A 13,802-nucleotide genomic window follows, 5' to 3' on the forward strand; every position below is an offset into this window, starting at 1 on the left:
CGCGTTTGTGTAATTAAATATGCGTTCAAAACACGAGAGTTTAAGGTGTTATACTTAAAAAAATATATATTGTGGTTGGCATGTTGATATAGGTATATGCCGATTTAAAAGGGCCATCACTAACTATCTATGTAATAAATTTAGTTTCCGTGAATAAAAACTGTTGAAGCCAATGAACTAGAATAACTATAATATATTCCGTTTGTTGGTTGAAGCGCAACAGCTCAGTGGAGAGCAAAGCCTATATGGCTCCTTTTTACGGTATAAATAAATAATTTTATAAAGACACTTCTTACACAAATTGACCAAGGCATTTTTATTTTAACTCTTACACTATGTAATTTATTGACAGAAAATTATTATTCCAATAACTCAAAATTGTCGCATGCTACCAGAAAGGATAAAGATTTTCTAATATGGATTAGTATGGATTAATTTTTCCAATTAATAACTAGGTTTTTAATTTATAATAACACGTATGTTGAAAATATTTAAATGACCATTTAAATAATGTAACTAAATAATTTTAGTACGAGTACCAACTTACTAGTACTTACCTACTCGTATGCAGATTTTATACAAAGTGAGTAATACTTTTTTAATCGAGTGTTACTTAAAATTCGACATAAAGTACCTACCTGTGATGAATACAATTTTTCAGTTTTTCTAACCACGTAGCGCGATATCATGATCGCTGAATCGTTATCTTTGAATTTCTCAATACTTGAGAGAAGCGAAAGAATGCGATAAATGATCGGATGATCTAAATCCACGGATCCTTCATTCTTTCTCCAAGTACCTAGTCCAATAGCGGTTGTGTAGTGTTCGCATGAAACGGATAATTTAACATTTTAGTGTCCCGGCCATTTTATCTTTTCCAAAATGGTCCGGAGAAAGACTAAGTGGAAGTGTCTCATCCTCATCAACCTAATATTGTTGAGTGTGTTCGCTAAATCTTTACCAATAGAAAGGAAAATACAATCTTTGAACGTAGTTGATACTGCTTTTGCGGAACCTGAGTTACCTCGAATACCGTTGGTTCCAGTTAGTGATCATGTGAAAAGCGACGATGTTGAAGCAAATGAAGAGGTTGATACTACCACGGAAGGTCACACAAAACCTCTAACTACAACAGATGCCGATACAGAAACACCTACCACTGTGGAAGATGAAGTACTTACTACAACAGAATCAGTCATTGTTCCTTTCCCGTCAGAAGAAGAGAAAGCAGTAGAATCCAATGTGACGTCGTTAATAAATGGAACCCGGTCTCTATTCCGTAATGTAAGACCAGGTCAGGAAGCAAGACAATACAGCATCGAGATAACTCCGAATGGAAACAGTTTTACCGGTCGTGCGGTCATTCAAGTGCGTCTAACTAGTGAAACCATAGAAGAACCTATTATTTTCCATGTTGAAGATCTTAATGTTCAAGCAGTTCGAACTGGAATCTTTACGGAAGTGAATGCGATTGCAGCAGATTTTTATGTTGATGACGGCGTGTTGGGAATAATGCCCCTGCAAGAAGCTTCGAACTATATAGTAGTAATAGAGTATACTGGAAATATGCAAACCGGCTTCGGATTATTTCAAGGCGAATTCAACGGAATGTAATGGCATTTTATATTTTGTTTAATTAGCTTATATTTTTGTTTACATTACCTACATAAAGTTTGTGTCAGCCCATGATATAGTATTTAGTTCTAAATTATCGTATGTACCAGCAGAAACCAAGTAATAAGAAGTATCTTAAAAGTGCAAATAACCTTACTATTATCTACATTCTACACTCATGAACAAATTTAGAGGAATGCAAAAAAAGTTTAACAACTAATTTTGAAATTACTTCTGTAATCCAGTAATTAAACCTTTCTTTTGCGTTCCTCTAAATGTGTCCATGAATGAAAATATTATATACATTTTTACAGTACATATATTCCCGCACTAGTGCGTAAAACAGCACTTTTCGTGCGATGTCAAAAGTTTAAAGGGCCAAGGGTTAACCGAACTACCTTAAATAGTCTTTAAATTCATAGTCTGGCAGCAATGAACATTTTTTTTTTATTTCAGCGACTACTTGGCAATGAACTTGCACGCCACCAACGCCCGGCGGGTGTTCCCTTGTATGGACGAGCTCACGGAACCATCGACCATCTCTTTCACCTTCAATAACATCCCGTACAATAATATCTTTATGAATTCTGCTCAAGAAGACAACGCTAAGTAAGTTATCTTTAGTTTTCCTTTTTTTATTGAGTAATCTAATTAAAACATTAGGTATCTCAAATCTGATGTGAAATCATTCACTCCTTAAGCAATACCTATGTATTGTTTTAAATTAGGTATACCTTGTTCATAAAACTTAAGTAGTAAACTTCTGTGAAATAGCGTCCCTTTCTAACAAACAAAAAATTATGTCAAAATGATGAATAAGGAAATTCGGAGGACTATCTCCTAAAGATCTGACACTGTCGATTTTTCTCTACAGTTTTTAAAATTGATACTAAGGATCACAAGTACATCTTTAATAGTTTATTTCGCGATATCTTTTTTTATCAGTTTACTTATACTTTTCGTATTTTATTAGCGGACAATTCAAAGCATTGCTAGGCCCCGCGGTGCTTTGGGGCATGGTGGCCCACAACTTCAACAACATCAACAACCCTGCGGCTGGCGTGCAACTTTACGCTCGCCCGGGAGTTCTCAACCAAGAAAACCAGGCGTCAGTCGCCATCAATTCCTATTTCTACAACCTGGAACTGTGGACTGAAAAACCTTATAATGAAATCGTTCTGGACCAAGACGGAAGGATGCTTGTTATTGCGTTACCTGATGTTCATAAAGATTGGTATGCCCTGTCTACGGTTTGCATTTGGTAAGTTAATTTTGTTGTTTTCCGTATAAAAGGAACACGTTTAAATTTAGAAGTGTTTTCATTTTTAATTCGTCAACACAATTTATATACATATTTTTTTGCATTCACCAGGGAACCATACGTCTTGATGGAACGGGTGAACTCGGTGAAACAGAGAAAGGAAGCGTTAGCTGAGATGGCCGAGGCTATAGCTAGGCAGTGGTACGGATATGTCATATATCCCGAGAACTGGCGCTTCCAGTGGGTGACCCATGGCCTTGCGTCTTACACTGGCTACGAGCTCAACAAAGAAGTAAGATATACGTGTTGCATATTTTATTATAGTGGTTGCGATAGTAGAGATGAACACAGGTTTTTTGACGAATTTGCTCTGTTTCATGCATCGCGAAGTAAGAAGAACCAAAGAACGTTTACAAAGTAGTTTTACCACCTTGTTATCTACTTAGACGGGTTTATTATTTTTCATTTAACAAGGGTAGCAAGCTTTTGTTAGTAACCATTTACACAAAGACATACACAACAAAGGCATTTTTCTGGGAAATAAAATACAGGTTAAAAAATCACCAGACTTTATCTCTACTAATTGTATTGGCAACAATTGTTGATGTTTGTTGCCCGAGTCAATAAAAACCTCATGCAAAGCAAAGATTGCAAACCACTAAGGTTAAATTTATTTTTAAAGCTTAATAAAAAAACCTTTTCAGTTCCAAAGCAACCAATTATTAGACGTGACACTCGTGGATTTCAACACAGTATTCGTAACTGACGTCATCCAAGAAGCCTTGTACCGAGATGGCTACGCCGCCGCCAGTCCTCTAGAGCCTGAGGAAGATTTATTTGGTGAAGATGAAATAAGAGAACATATTGCAGGCCAAAGGTTATTGAAATACAAATCACCGGCGATAATGTCCATGCTGAAACTTGTTCTTGGTAATCAGGGTGAGGATTTCATTCGGTCAGCTGGGCAGATTCTTTTGAATAGCAGGTAATGATCTATTTATTTCGTAGTAAAAATTAGCATTGTCTAAAATTATGAAATCAGCAAGGTTAATATGTTCGCTTTTTTATCATGTGTCACTATGCCTGTCTCGTTCGAAGTTCGAACAATAAAATGCGACCATGATATCCGTGCAGATTTCCTAATCTGACTTTAAGCGTCATATTTATACACCAAAGGTTAAATTAATAGTCAATTAATCGCACAAGTACTTACTTTACGAAATGTACGTGTTTTTATTATATCTGTAGTGGCCGGAACATAGCTTTTGATCATTTCATGAAATACCATTTAAAATTGATCACTTCATGATGATGATTGATGGTTAGGCCAGATTAGGTTTAACTTTTATAAGTTTCAGTTAAGTTTTTGTTAAGTTTCAGTTTATACTGAAATAAAATATTTTCTGAAAATAATTTAATTTGTTCAAATACTTCATAGGTTTAATTTGTTCATAATATTACCAACCGATCACATTTTTATGAAATAATTGTCACATCATGAAATTATCAAATTTGCATACGCGACATGTACAAACTGTTACATAAAACTTATACTGCTATCTGTACTGTTACTTTTTGTGTCGATATCCTTTATAATTATAATATTTTCTATAATCCACTCAGGGCGCTAGAAACTGTAAACTCGCGATTCTTCATCGACGCCATAAACGCCAGGTGGTTTAGTAGCGACAACAGATTAGTGGAAGACATAGCGGAGTTTCTGGAGCCGTGGATTCGGTCGAATGGCTACCCGACTCTTCACGTCGGGTTGAGGCAAGGCGGCGTTCTGCTTACCCAGGTATGTAAGGCGGTCATCACATTGGATATACATACAAGTACACATGTTCTAAGCCACTTCCAAGTCGATCTAAATCAAATAACAAGTTCAATTTTAACAAATGACAAACAAGATTTGTTAAAATTGTTTGCCATTTACACTTAATTTTTTGGCTATAAATTATAGATAGAAACACTAAAACTAACTCTTAAATTACCGCCCCAAGGCCTCCCGCAAAAACCGAGATTCGCCAATTGCCAAAATATTTCTCTTCATCATCATCATCATCATCTCAGCCATAAGACGTCCACTGCTGAATATAGGCCTTCCCCTTAATGAAGGCGTAATTAGAGTGACAGAGAAAGATGCCCGCAATTTGCGAACTTCGATTTTCGCGGTTATAGACCTGATGTCGTTTAATTTCATTCTTGATTACCTTAGGAAAAGTTCGGGTTCTCCGCAAGTGACCAAGTGACCTACCAGATCCCAGTCACTTGGACCTCGAACATCAGTCCCAACTACGAGATTAACGACATCAGAATGATGGATAACACTATGACCATCAACGTTCCACTTGATGAGGAAGACTATGTATTGTTTAATATTCAGGGGCAAGGTGAGTCAAATGAAGTTAATATTATTATGCAATAAGTTTTACTTTTTTTTCGTGTCGTACCTATAGAGCAGAACTAAACGTTCATGTAAAAAAAATCATAAATATGACTGAAAAATTTGTTTAGAATCCTTAGGGAACCGTTTATGTGAGGATCAAGTAAGAAGATTCTTCTCAAACTCTATGAACACCATACAAAAATAAATCCTTTTGAAAAGACACTCCTAAAGTGTCTAAATTAAGGAGATTAACAGTAAAGTTAGATCCTAAAAAATGTTTGTTACAAATATAGTTGTTATGTTATGTGCGGACAACGTAAATTTTATAGCATTTACGGTGCAGTGGAGTGGTGTTAACGGAATTGGTATAAACAATTTCAACCCTAATAATTAATTAAGGTTAATTACGTTAATATTAACCTTAATTTTTACCATTTCATTTGGAATTATCTATACCAATTGCGTTAACACCACTCTGCTGCACCAAAAATGCTATAAAATTTACGATGCTTGGTTATGTCACATCGCGGCGAGCAGTGTTTATTTAGAGGCAGACCAAGGCAACTCTGCATAGCATTTGCATTGACCGAGTCTGGAAACATAATTATGGAAACTTTATATGAAAATAAGACGCTTATATTGACACTCCCTCACTTTGTTCTGTTCAATTTGGTGTAAAGTTAGCTTAAATGGACTCTACTTCATTGTACGGGAAACAAGTATTTCTCTATAATATTTTGTTAGAAATTAGCCTACCGTGTACATAAAATTACACATGTAAATAATCCTCGTTTTATCCCAGGATACTACCGTGTCAACTACGATTTGGCTCTATGGGAGAGGATTATATGGGCCCTACAGGATCCGGAGCAGCGCGAACTAATCCACCCGCTCAACCGCGCCACTGTAAGTCTAATCGAATTTTAATACAGCCATCAATCAAATGTTGCTGAACTTGCTTATGAAGTTGGACAAATTAGGGTTTGCAAACAATTGGGATGATTGGTGTTATTAGTGGGAAACTTTCAGAGTTTTGGCGTGATATTTTCACCAGAATTAATTGGTGGCAATGCAAATTTGTAAAATAAAATGAAACTTTCTCATACGTTTATCAAGGATAAAAGGGCTCATCTAGACGCTACCGTCCTCGGAAGCGAGTTTCATTATATTATCGGTTGGCTGAATTGGATGTCCCTTACCTTAATTACCTAGTCCGCAATGTAACTAAACTCGCATGCGAGTTTGCGCTGTCGCTTGAGCTTTTCAGAAAGCCTTTGCTAGCTGATATGGTGAAAAAATATTTACTTACTTACTCTAATTAATCGAATTAGGGTAGTCATTTAGGAATCAGTTACCATCCAGATAGCTTACACCAAAATTTTCAAAGCACCACTTAAAATCTATACCTAATAAAATTTTCTTGATGTAGCTCGTAGATGACGCCCTAAACCTCGCAAGGGCTGGTATGCTGGACTATGAGATCGCCTTCCAAGTAGTTCTCGCCATGGAGAATGAGATCAGCTACGCGCCATGGAAGGCCTTCGTCAGGAACATGGGCTTCTTGCAGAAGAGGCTTCTTGCAATGGTGGAAGCCGACGAAGAATTGGATCCAGACATTTACTTGGTAAGTATTTTTCTTTTTAGAGTTCCGTACCCAAAGTGTACAGGTCCCTATAACTAAGAGTCCACTGTCCGTCTGCCTGTCACCAGGCTGTATCTCATGAACCGTGATAGCTAGAAAGTTGAAATTTTCACAGATGATGTCTTTCTGTTGCCGCTATAATAACAAATACTAAAAAGTACGGAACCCTCGGTGGGCTAGTCCGACTCGCACTTGTTGCCAGATTGTCGAAATTTAATATTAAATGGGGGCAGATTCATTATTACTTTTGAGGTTTACCATAGAACTACTATTTCATGTTTTTAACCTTTAGTGAATGCGTTTTAATTTTAACAAAAAAAAATACTTCTCAAAGCATTTAAAATTATTTTTGTGTAGATGTTCAAAAACAGGATAATCATAATTATTAGTTCTATCTACATTTTACGAATATAGTTTATTATCGTCTTTAACAAAGAAACAAACGTGAATCTTTATGAACTTCCCTCCTGATCTTCATCAGCAGCACTTCGTTTGATTTGATCATTGATCTGCGTTTTTCACAGAGAATGGTCCGGCGGACAGTAGGCAGAGTTGAAAACGAGATCGGCTTCTACCCTGACATCTCTGTGACCGAGGACTCCGACGTGGCCATGACGCGAGGGCTGGTCATGGAACACGCCTGCAAGGTTGGCTACGCGCCGTGTGTGGCTGCAGCCATTGACTGGTTCTGGGATCCTAATGATCGGGATGTTGTGTAAGTTGGATATAGCTTAGCTCTGTAAGTAGGACAGCATATTGTTGAGAATGAAAAATACTCAAGTCAAATTTCGATAAATGTAATAACTGGACAGTAAAAAACAAAGTAGAGTCCCATTAAAAAAAATACATGACTTGAGGAACTTCTTTGAAAATATATTCCCTATTAACTAAGTATAACTTCGATTTTTTTCAAATCGAGAGTGAATTGTGTCGTTTTAAGTAGGTAAGCGTGTTTCGTCATCGACGATTGTCATCAAGTCTTACTTTTCTGCTCCTATGATATTCTAACACTTCTGGTTAGACTTAGTGGAAAGGGCTCCGATCTAACAAAAGCCATTTTTTTGCAGTAACCCCAACATACCCCATGAAATAAGACCAGCAGTATACTGCACCATGGTTAGGGAAGGAGGGAATGACGTCATCAACGCGCTGTACGCACGCCGAGAGATAGAGCCGACGATGTATGAACAGGTCGTCATTCTTGAGTCTTTGGCTTGCTCTCAAGACCAACAGTTTATTTCAACGTAAGTAGCTATTACACTCATTAGACTCACTAGAAATACTTAAGGGCCTGCAGCATTCTTATGATCGGCCATGTTTAACGCCTGTCCGTACAGAAAATTCAAGCCATCGAAATTAGGCCAGCGGTATATCTACTTCGACGTAAGTAGCTAACAATCTCAGCGCCAAAAAATATATATTCAAACCTCAAAACAATGCTGAACAACAACAGCTGGATATAATTTCTGGATTTATAAATATCTACACAAAAATTCAAGATTCAGTTTTAGAAACTGAACTTTTAATGTATCCGTACCTACCTGATGTTGTGGCTACCTTATATAATACATCTCCCAAGAATTATGTACACTTGGTATTTGTCCCTTAATCTACACTGGGAATACAAAATTAAGAAACCCGATTCAGATTTGATACGATGGTTTTGATACCACCTTGATGACACATGAATTTCACTTCATTTTGCATGCACCAATAAATGTTACAAGCAATCTTCAAGATCGTATCAAAATAAGACCATTAACAACTTGTTACGATTCGGGACGGTATCGGGCTCAATGTTGAGTTGTTCAACAGATACCTCGCAGAAACCCTGGCCTCCAACGGCCCCTATAGCACCGAGGAGAGGAGCAGGATCTTCAAGGCAATAGTGGAGTCGAGTACGGACAACGCTTTCACTGCTCTCAACTGGATCTCACGGAACACTGCTAACGTGAGAGCAATGTGAGTATCATTGCCCATCATAGACTAATAGGAGTCCTCTAGACGGAGGTTAGAGAAATTATTTTATGAAACTGATGCTGCCAAAAATACACACAGTGGTGCGGGGGACGAGGTGAGCGAGTCCCGTGCCGTGATAAAGATAAGATAAAAGATAAAAAATAGTTTATTCAAGTAGGCATATTACAATGCGCTTATGAACGTCAAATAAACCTTTACCGGCTCCAACCGTACACCTCTGCCCCGAGAAGATTTAAATCCCCCTCAATTGGAGGAGGGTATCCCAATATGGGACCGGCAACAAACTCGGCGGGACACATCTTTTCAAAACATTATTACATCTTATAATTAACATGCATTACGAGTAATTAAGAAAAATACAATTTAAATTACTATAGAATTCATGCAATTATACTCAGTGAGTACATAACTTTATAGAATTTGATATAAAAAATAAACATATATGTACATGAAATCACAAATACGTAGCTCTTTCAGAAAACATATCAAATCTTACAAAAGGAAAAGAAATTAAAATCAATAAAAGAAATGAGAATACATATTATATGAATCTGACTGATTGTTATGAGATGCTTTCATACAATTTGATGTGCTTTCTTACCTGAGCTGAGTCACCTTTAACTCTACACATAATACAATATTTTTAATTGCTACTTGTCGTTATTACAGTTTCTGGTTTGGACCATGCATGTTTGTCTGTCAAGTAGTCCTCGACTCTGTAATAAGCCTTCAACATCAATGACTTTTTTAAGTAATTCTTAAGAGCTGGAAAGGGTAATCTTAAAGCATCCTCAGGTAACTTGTTATAAAAATGAATGCATTGCCCAACGAATGACTTCTGTACTTTACGAACACGAAACTTTCTGATAGCAAGCTTATTTTTATTTCTAGTATTATAGTTATGGACATCAGAATTCTTAGTGAAGGAGTCTAGATTCTTAACAACATAAATAATACTATCATATATGTATTGGGAAGCTACAGTTAAAATATTAATTTCTTTAAAAAGTTCTCTTAATGATTCACGCACCCTTAAATTATATATAGAACGAATGGCTCTCTTTTGTAAGACAAATATAGTCTGTATGTCAGCTGCTTTGCCCCAAACCAGAATACCATATGACATTACACTATGAAAATAACTATAATAAACAAGGCGAGCTGTCTCAACATTAGTCAATTGTCTAATTCTCCTCACAGCGTAAGCGGCCGAACTTAATTTGTTTGCTAGTGTTCTTATATGAGGACTCCATTGTAGATTTTTGTCCAATGTTAAACCAAGAAACAGTGCTTTATCTACCATCTCTAAGCATTCATTATTCAAAAGTATTTTTCATCACACTTGCTCGGAAAAGATGTATTTACACGTAGGGCTTGCGGGCGGGAAATTGAAATTTTCGCCCTAGGGCGGAAAAAATCTTTTCCGAGCAAGTGTGATGAAAAACACTTATTTACACGTAGGGCTTGCGGGCGGGAAATTGAAATTTTCGCCCTAGGGCGGAAAAGTGTTTTATACAGAAGTTTGTTTTTATTAATTCTCCTTTTTTTCCTTACAAGTGTGATGAAAAACATTGTGTGTGCCACGGGCGGTAAAGAAATTCCGAACTCGTGAACATTTTAAGCCCTCGCTTCGCGTCGGGCTTAAAATTGACACTCGTTCGTAATTTCTTATTTCCCGCCCTTAATACACAATGTACTATTAGTATCGACTGGTTTAACATTCGGCAAAGAAAATCGAATGCATTTAGTTTTCTTAGCATTAAGAAGCAAATTGTTCATAGTAAACCAATTGTTCATAGTGATTGGTCCTTTCAAGGACACGGGCATTACACAAAGACACTTGGCTCGAAAATGGAGTAAAATTATCGTATATTTGTGGCAGTGTCGTATCTGTGTTGCCCATACTCTTAACTGGCCATCGGTGGACCTTATGCCTTTTGTAATAAGGTCCACCGTGTTGCAGTTTGTACCTCAGTTTTTTATCCCATCATACAAACCTAGTGACCTCTTACAAACTTCTGTTAAATTTGCTCTCTTTCAATGTGGGTCTTAAAGAAATGTGAAAATGGCAGAGAAGGACAAAGGATTGTAAACGATTTTCTTTTCATTTTAATCTTATCTTTATTTCTAATATTATCAGGTATGGGGGAGCAGAGAAATTAGAAGACATCGTTTGGCATTTATCTGAATATATGGCGGGTGAATTCTTGTCCGTAGAGGTGAGTACTAAATATCTAGGTCATGAATCTACAGAAGACCAGCGCTGGCTTAGTTAGGTCCATGATGCACACTGGTCTAACGCTTCTCCATACAAACGAAGCCCCCATTTGCCTCCCTGGATATTGACATATAGTAATGTGTGAAAATCTTGAAAATTTAAATCAGTGTATAATTTACTATTACGTTCATAAAATTGCCTTTCATCTCAACTTGATTTTTAACATCCTTTTTCCAGTACCAAAACTGGGCCAACTCCATCAACAGCGACCTCTGGGACTCCGAATCGGCCGCCCAACGCGCCAAAGACATCATCATGGAAAACCTGGGTTGGGAACAGCAGCATCTCGAATACGTTTACGAATGGATTGACGAAAACGATGCGCCTACGCTTGTCGTCTCTATGGTCTTGATATTAGGGTCGATTTTGCTTACGATTTATAACCATTGACCGTAAACAAATTGTCAAGTGTTTCCGTAATTTTTCCTAGTATTAACTAATTAATGAAATAATTTTATGGAAATTCAAGCAAGTTTGATATGCATTGAAAAGAGTAGCTTTAATCGTACGTTTGCATAAGTTTTTTTTGTTATTATTATGGAAGGTAAAATCGTCCAAGCTAACTGCACTTACTTTAAAGTGGTAGTGTGGAAATGTCAATAAACGTCAAATTATAACAAATATAACGTCTATAATGACACTGCCACACAGATTCGGTGCAGACATAACTTTGACGGAAAATAGTGACGATAGACAAATAAGTTGTATTTAATTAGGTTAATTAGGTGCAGGTTACAAGATAAGGTTGTTTTAGGTATTATAAACGTTGATATCAAATATTTATGTAAGTATAATAGATATTTTATTTAATCGAAGTTATGTTTATAATGAGCGAAGGAAACTCCTTATTATCTTTTCAGATAATTCGTGTAGTTTCAAGAGTTCTATTCAAATCAAATTATGAATAGTAGTAAACCAAACGAACAACTTGAACGTATTCAATATTGCGTCCTATTGATACGTTTTTCAAGGTTCTAGTTCGGTTACCTACTTTAAGTAGAGGGGTAATTTCAAGAGCTAGGTAATTTTCAAAATTATCCTGCATTCGAAGTATCCCATACATAGTTTCACGGGTAAAGGTACCTTATGGCGGTCGGCGCTAACGCTGCGATAAACGACACTCCAATACTCCTGAGGGCCTACGGCGAGCCACGTTAGACGGTGTTCCCTCTCTGTCCCAGTTGTAGATTCGTACGCAAGTGTGACAGGGAGGCAACACGTTGAAGGTGGTTCGCGGTAGGCCTTCTGCGTTGCTATAAAGCCTCCTAGAGTATGCGCGTGAATCGCGGGCGAAGCCGCGAACGCGAGTGTGGAGTTGATTTCGCTGTCTGCGAAAATCGACTCCACACTCGCATTCGCGGCTTCGCGCCGCGATTCGCGCACGAGTGTGGAGGAGGCTTGAGACTTAAGCGTCAACCGACATAAGGTACCTTTTCCCGTGACAAATAATCTTAATTGTACGTTTAATAAGACCAAAGAGAATAACAATCGATTATTGAAGAGATTTCGATTTAAACTACGTATACTTCCTAATGATTTATCTATTAACTCGGGTAACTTGTTATTCTTATTAATAATGATGACGTCATATTTTTGATTTGTTTGAACTGTATGAATGGCTGTATGGAAACATCTTGTTACATTATTTTGTAACGAGTATTGTTAAATAGGCATTTTATTAGAATATCCTGTATATTAAATTTAGCGCGTAGCGTTTTATGCCAGAATTGCACAAAGTGAATATTATTTATGGGCTAGCTTAAGCTATTATTTTTGATTATGATAAAGTTAATATTATGTAATAAGGACTAACTTTTAATAAAAATATATATTAAACTAATAGGTATAAGCATAATTTTAGGTTTTTTACTGCATTTTCACTCACAGTTTTTGTATATTATTATTTATAGGTAATAATTAATGAAATAAATTAAAATAGTTATAATTTATTTTCTATTAATTTAATATACTTACAATTAATTTTGAAGCAAACGCGTCCTCTTGCTTCAAATTTAGTTATTATTTTACTGTAGTATAATAAATATATCTAAATAATAAATACAAATATTAATGTTAAGGCACATTTATTTCTTTAAAGCTCTTTATTATAAATTAATAATTTAAGTCAGTATTTTATGTGTAATATGTACATATTGCATTTAGTAAAATGCAATATAAATAAAGTTATACTAATTAAGATACCCAATTTCTGTTTTACTATACCATATACTAATTATTTCAATAAATAAAAAAAACAGTATCTTCGAATGTACTAAATAAAATATACATTATTTAATGACTAGACAATGTCATAACGGCTAAATCATCAAAAAATCTAATATTATTACTATAAAAATATGTTGTGGCAACTATACCTCGACAAGATTTTATTTAGTCTTCGCCATGTTGCGGATTCAGTGGTACTAATTTACTGTCAAGGAGACTATATAATCTTGTCAGGTTTTACATTCAATGACAAAGTGACAAGTTCACGAACGACAAGTAGGTAAGTACATCAAACTAGTTCAAAAGGGGCAACCTGAATATTAACAGAGTCAATAGGTAACATAGTTATCTATTTTGGAATGTTCCTTCATATTAATAGAAAATACATTTTGTTAGACTTTGTGAAGTGTAA

At 36.2% G+C, this 13,802-nt stretch overlaps 1 protein-coding gene across 1 annotated transcript; it reads left to right on the top strand.

Annotated features, from left to right (window-relative positions):
- The first annotated feature begins 824 nt into the window (after nt 1-824).
- Nucleotides 825-11,554, top strand: LOC134664654 (aminopeptidase N-like). The gene is made up of 14 exons (XM_063521397.1): nt 825-1,610; nt 2,071-2,223; nt 2,588-2,875; nt 2,987-3,167; nt 3,580-3,860; nt 4,499-4,673; nt 5,094-5,268; nt 6,067-6,170; nt 6,694-6,888; nt 7,431-7,621; nt 7,974-8,150; nt 8,722-8,868; nt 11,027-11,105; nt 11,342-11,554. The coding sequence occupies exons 1-14, from the start codon at nt 883-885 to the stop codon at nt 11,552-11,554; spliced, it is 3,087 nt and encodes a 1,028-aa protein (XP_063377467.1). The 5' UTR covers nt 825-882.
- The last annotated feature ends 2,248 nt before the right edge of the window (nt 11,555-13,802 follow it).

This window comes from Cydia fagiglandana, chromosome 5 (genome assembly GCF_963556715.1).
Source record: "Cydia fagiglandana chromosome 5, ilCydFagi1.1, whole genome shotgun sequence".
Classification (NCBI taxonomy): domain Eukaryota; kingdom Metazoa; phylum Arthropoda; class Insecta; order Lepidoptera; family Tortricidae; genus Cydia; species Cydia fagiglandana.

What these genes read in the sequence shown, in the direction of transcription:
- LOC134664654 (XM_063521397.1), top strand. Translation starts at nt 883, where the DNA reads ATGGTCCGGAGAAAGACTAAGTGGAAGTGTCTCATCCTCATCAACCTA. An exon ending in GTTTAATATTCAGGGGCAAG is followed by an intron (nt 5,269 to 6,066) that starts GTGAGTCAAATG and finishes GTTTTATCCCAG; the next exon opens with GATACTACCGTGTCAACTAC. An exon ending in TGGATCCAGACATTTACTTG is followed by an intron (nt 6,889 to 7,430) that starts GTAAGTATTTTT and finishes CGTTTTTCACAG; the next exon opens with AGAATGGTCCGGCGGACAGT.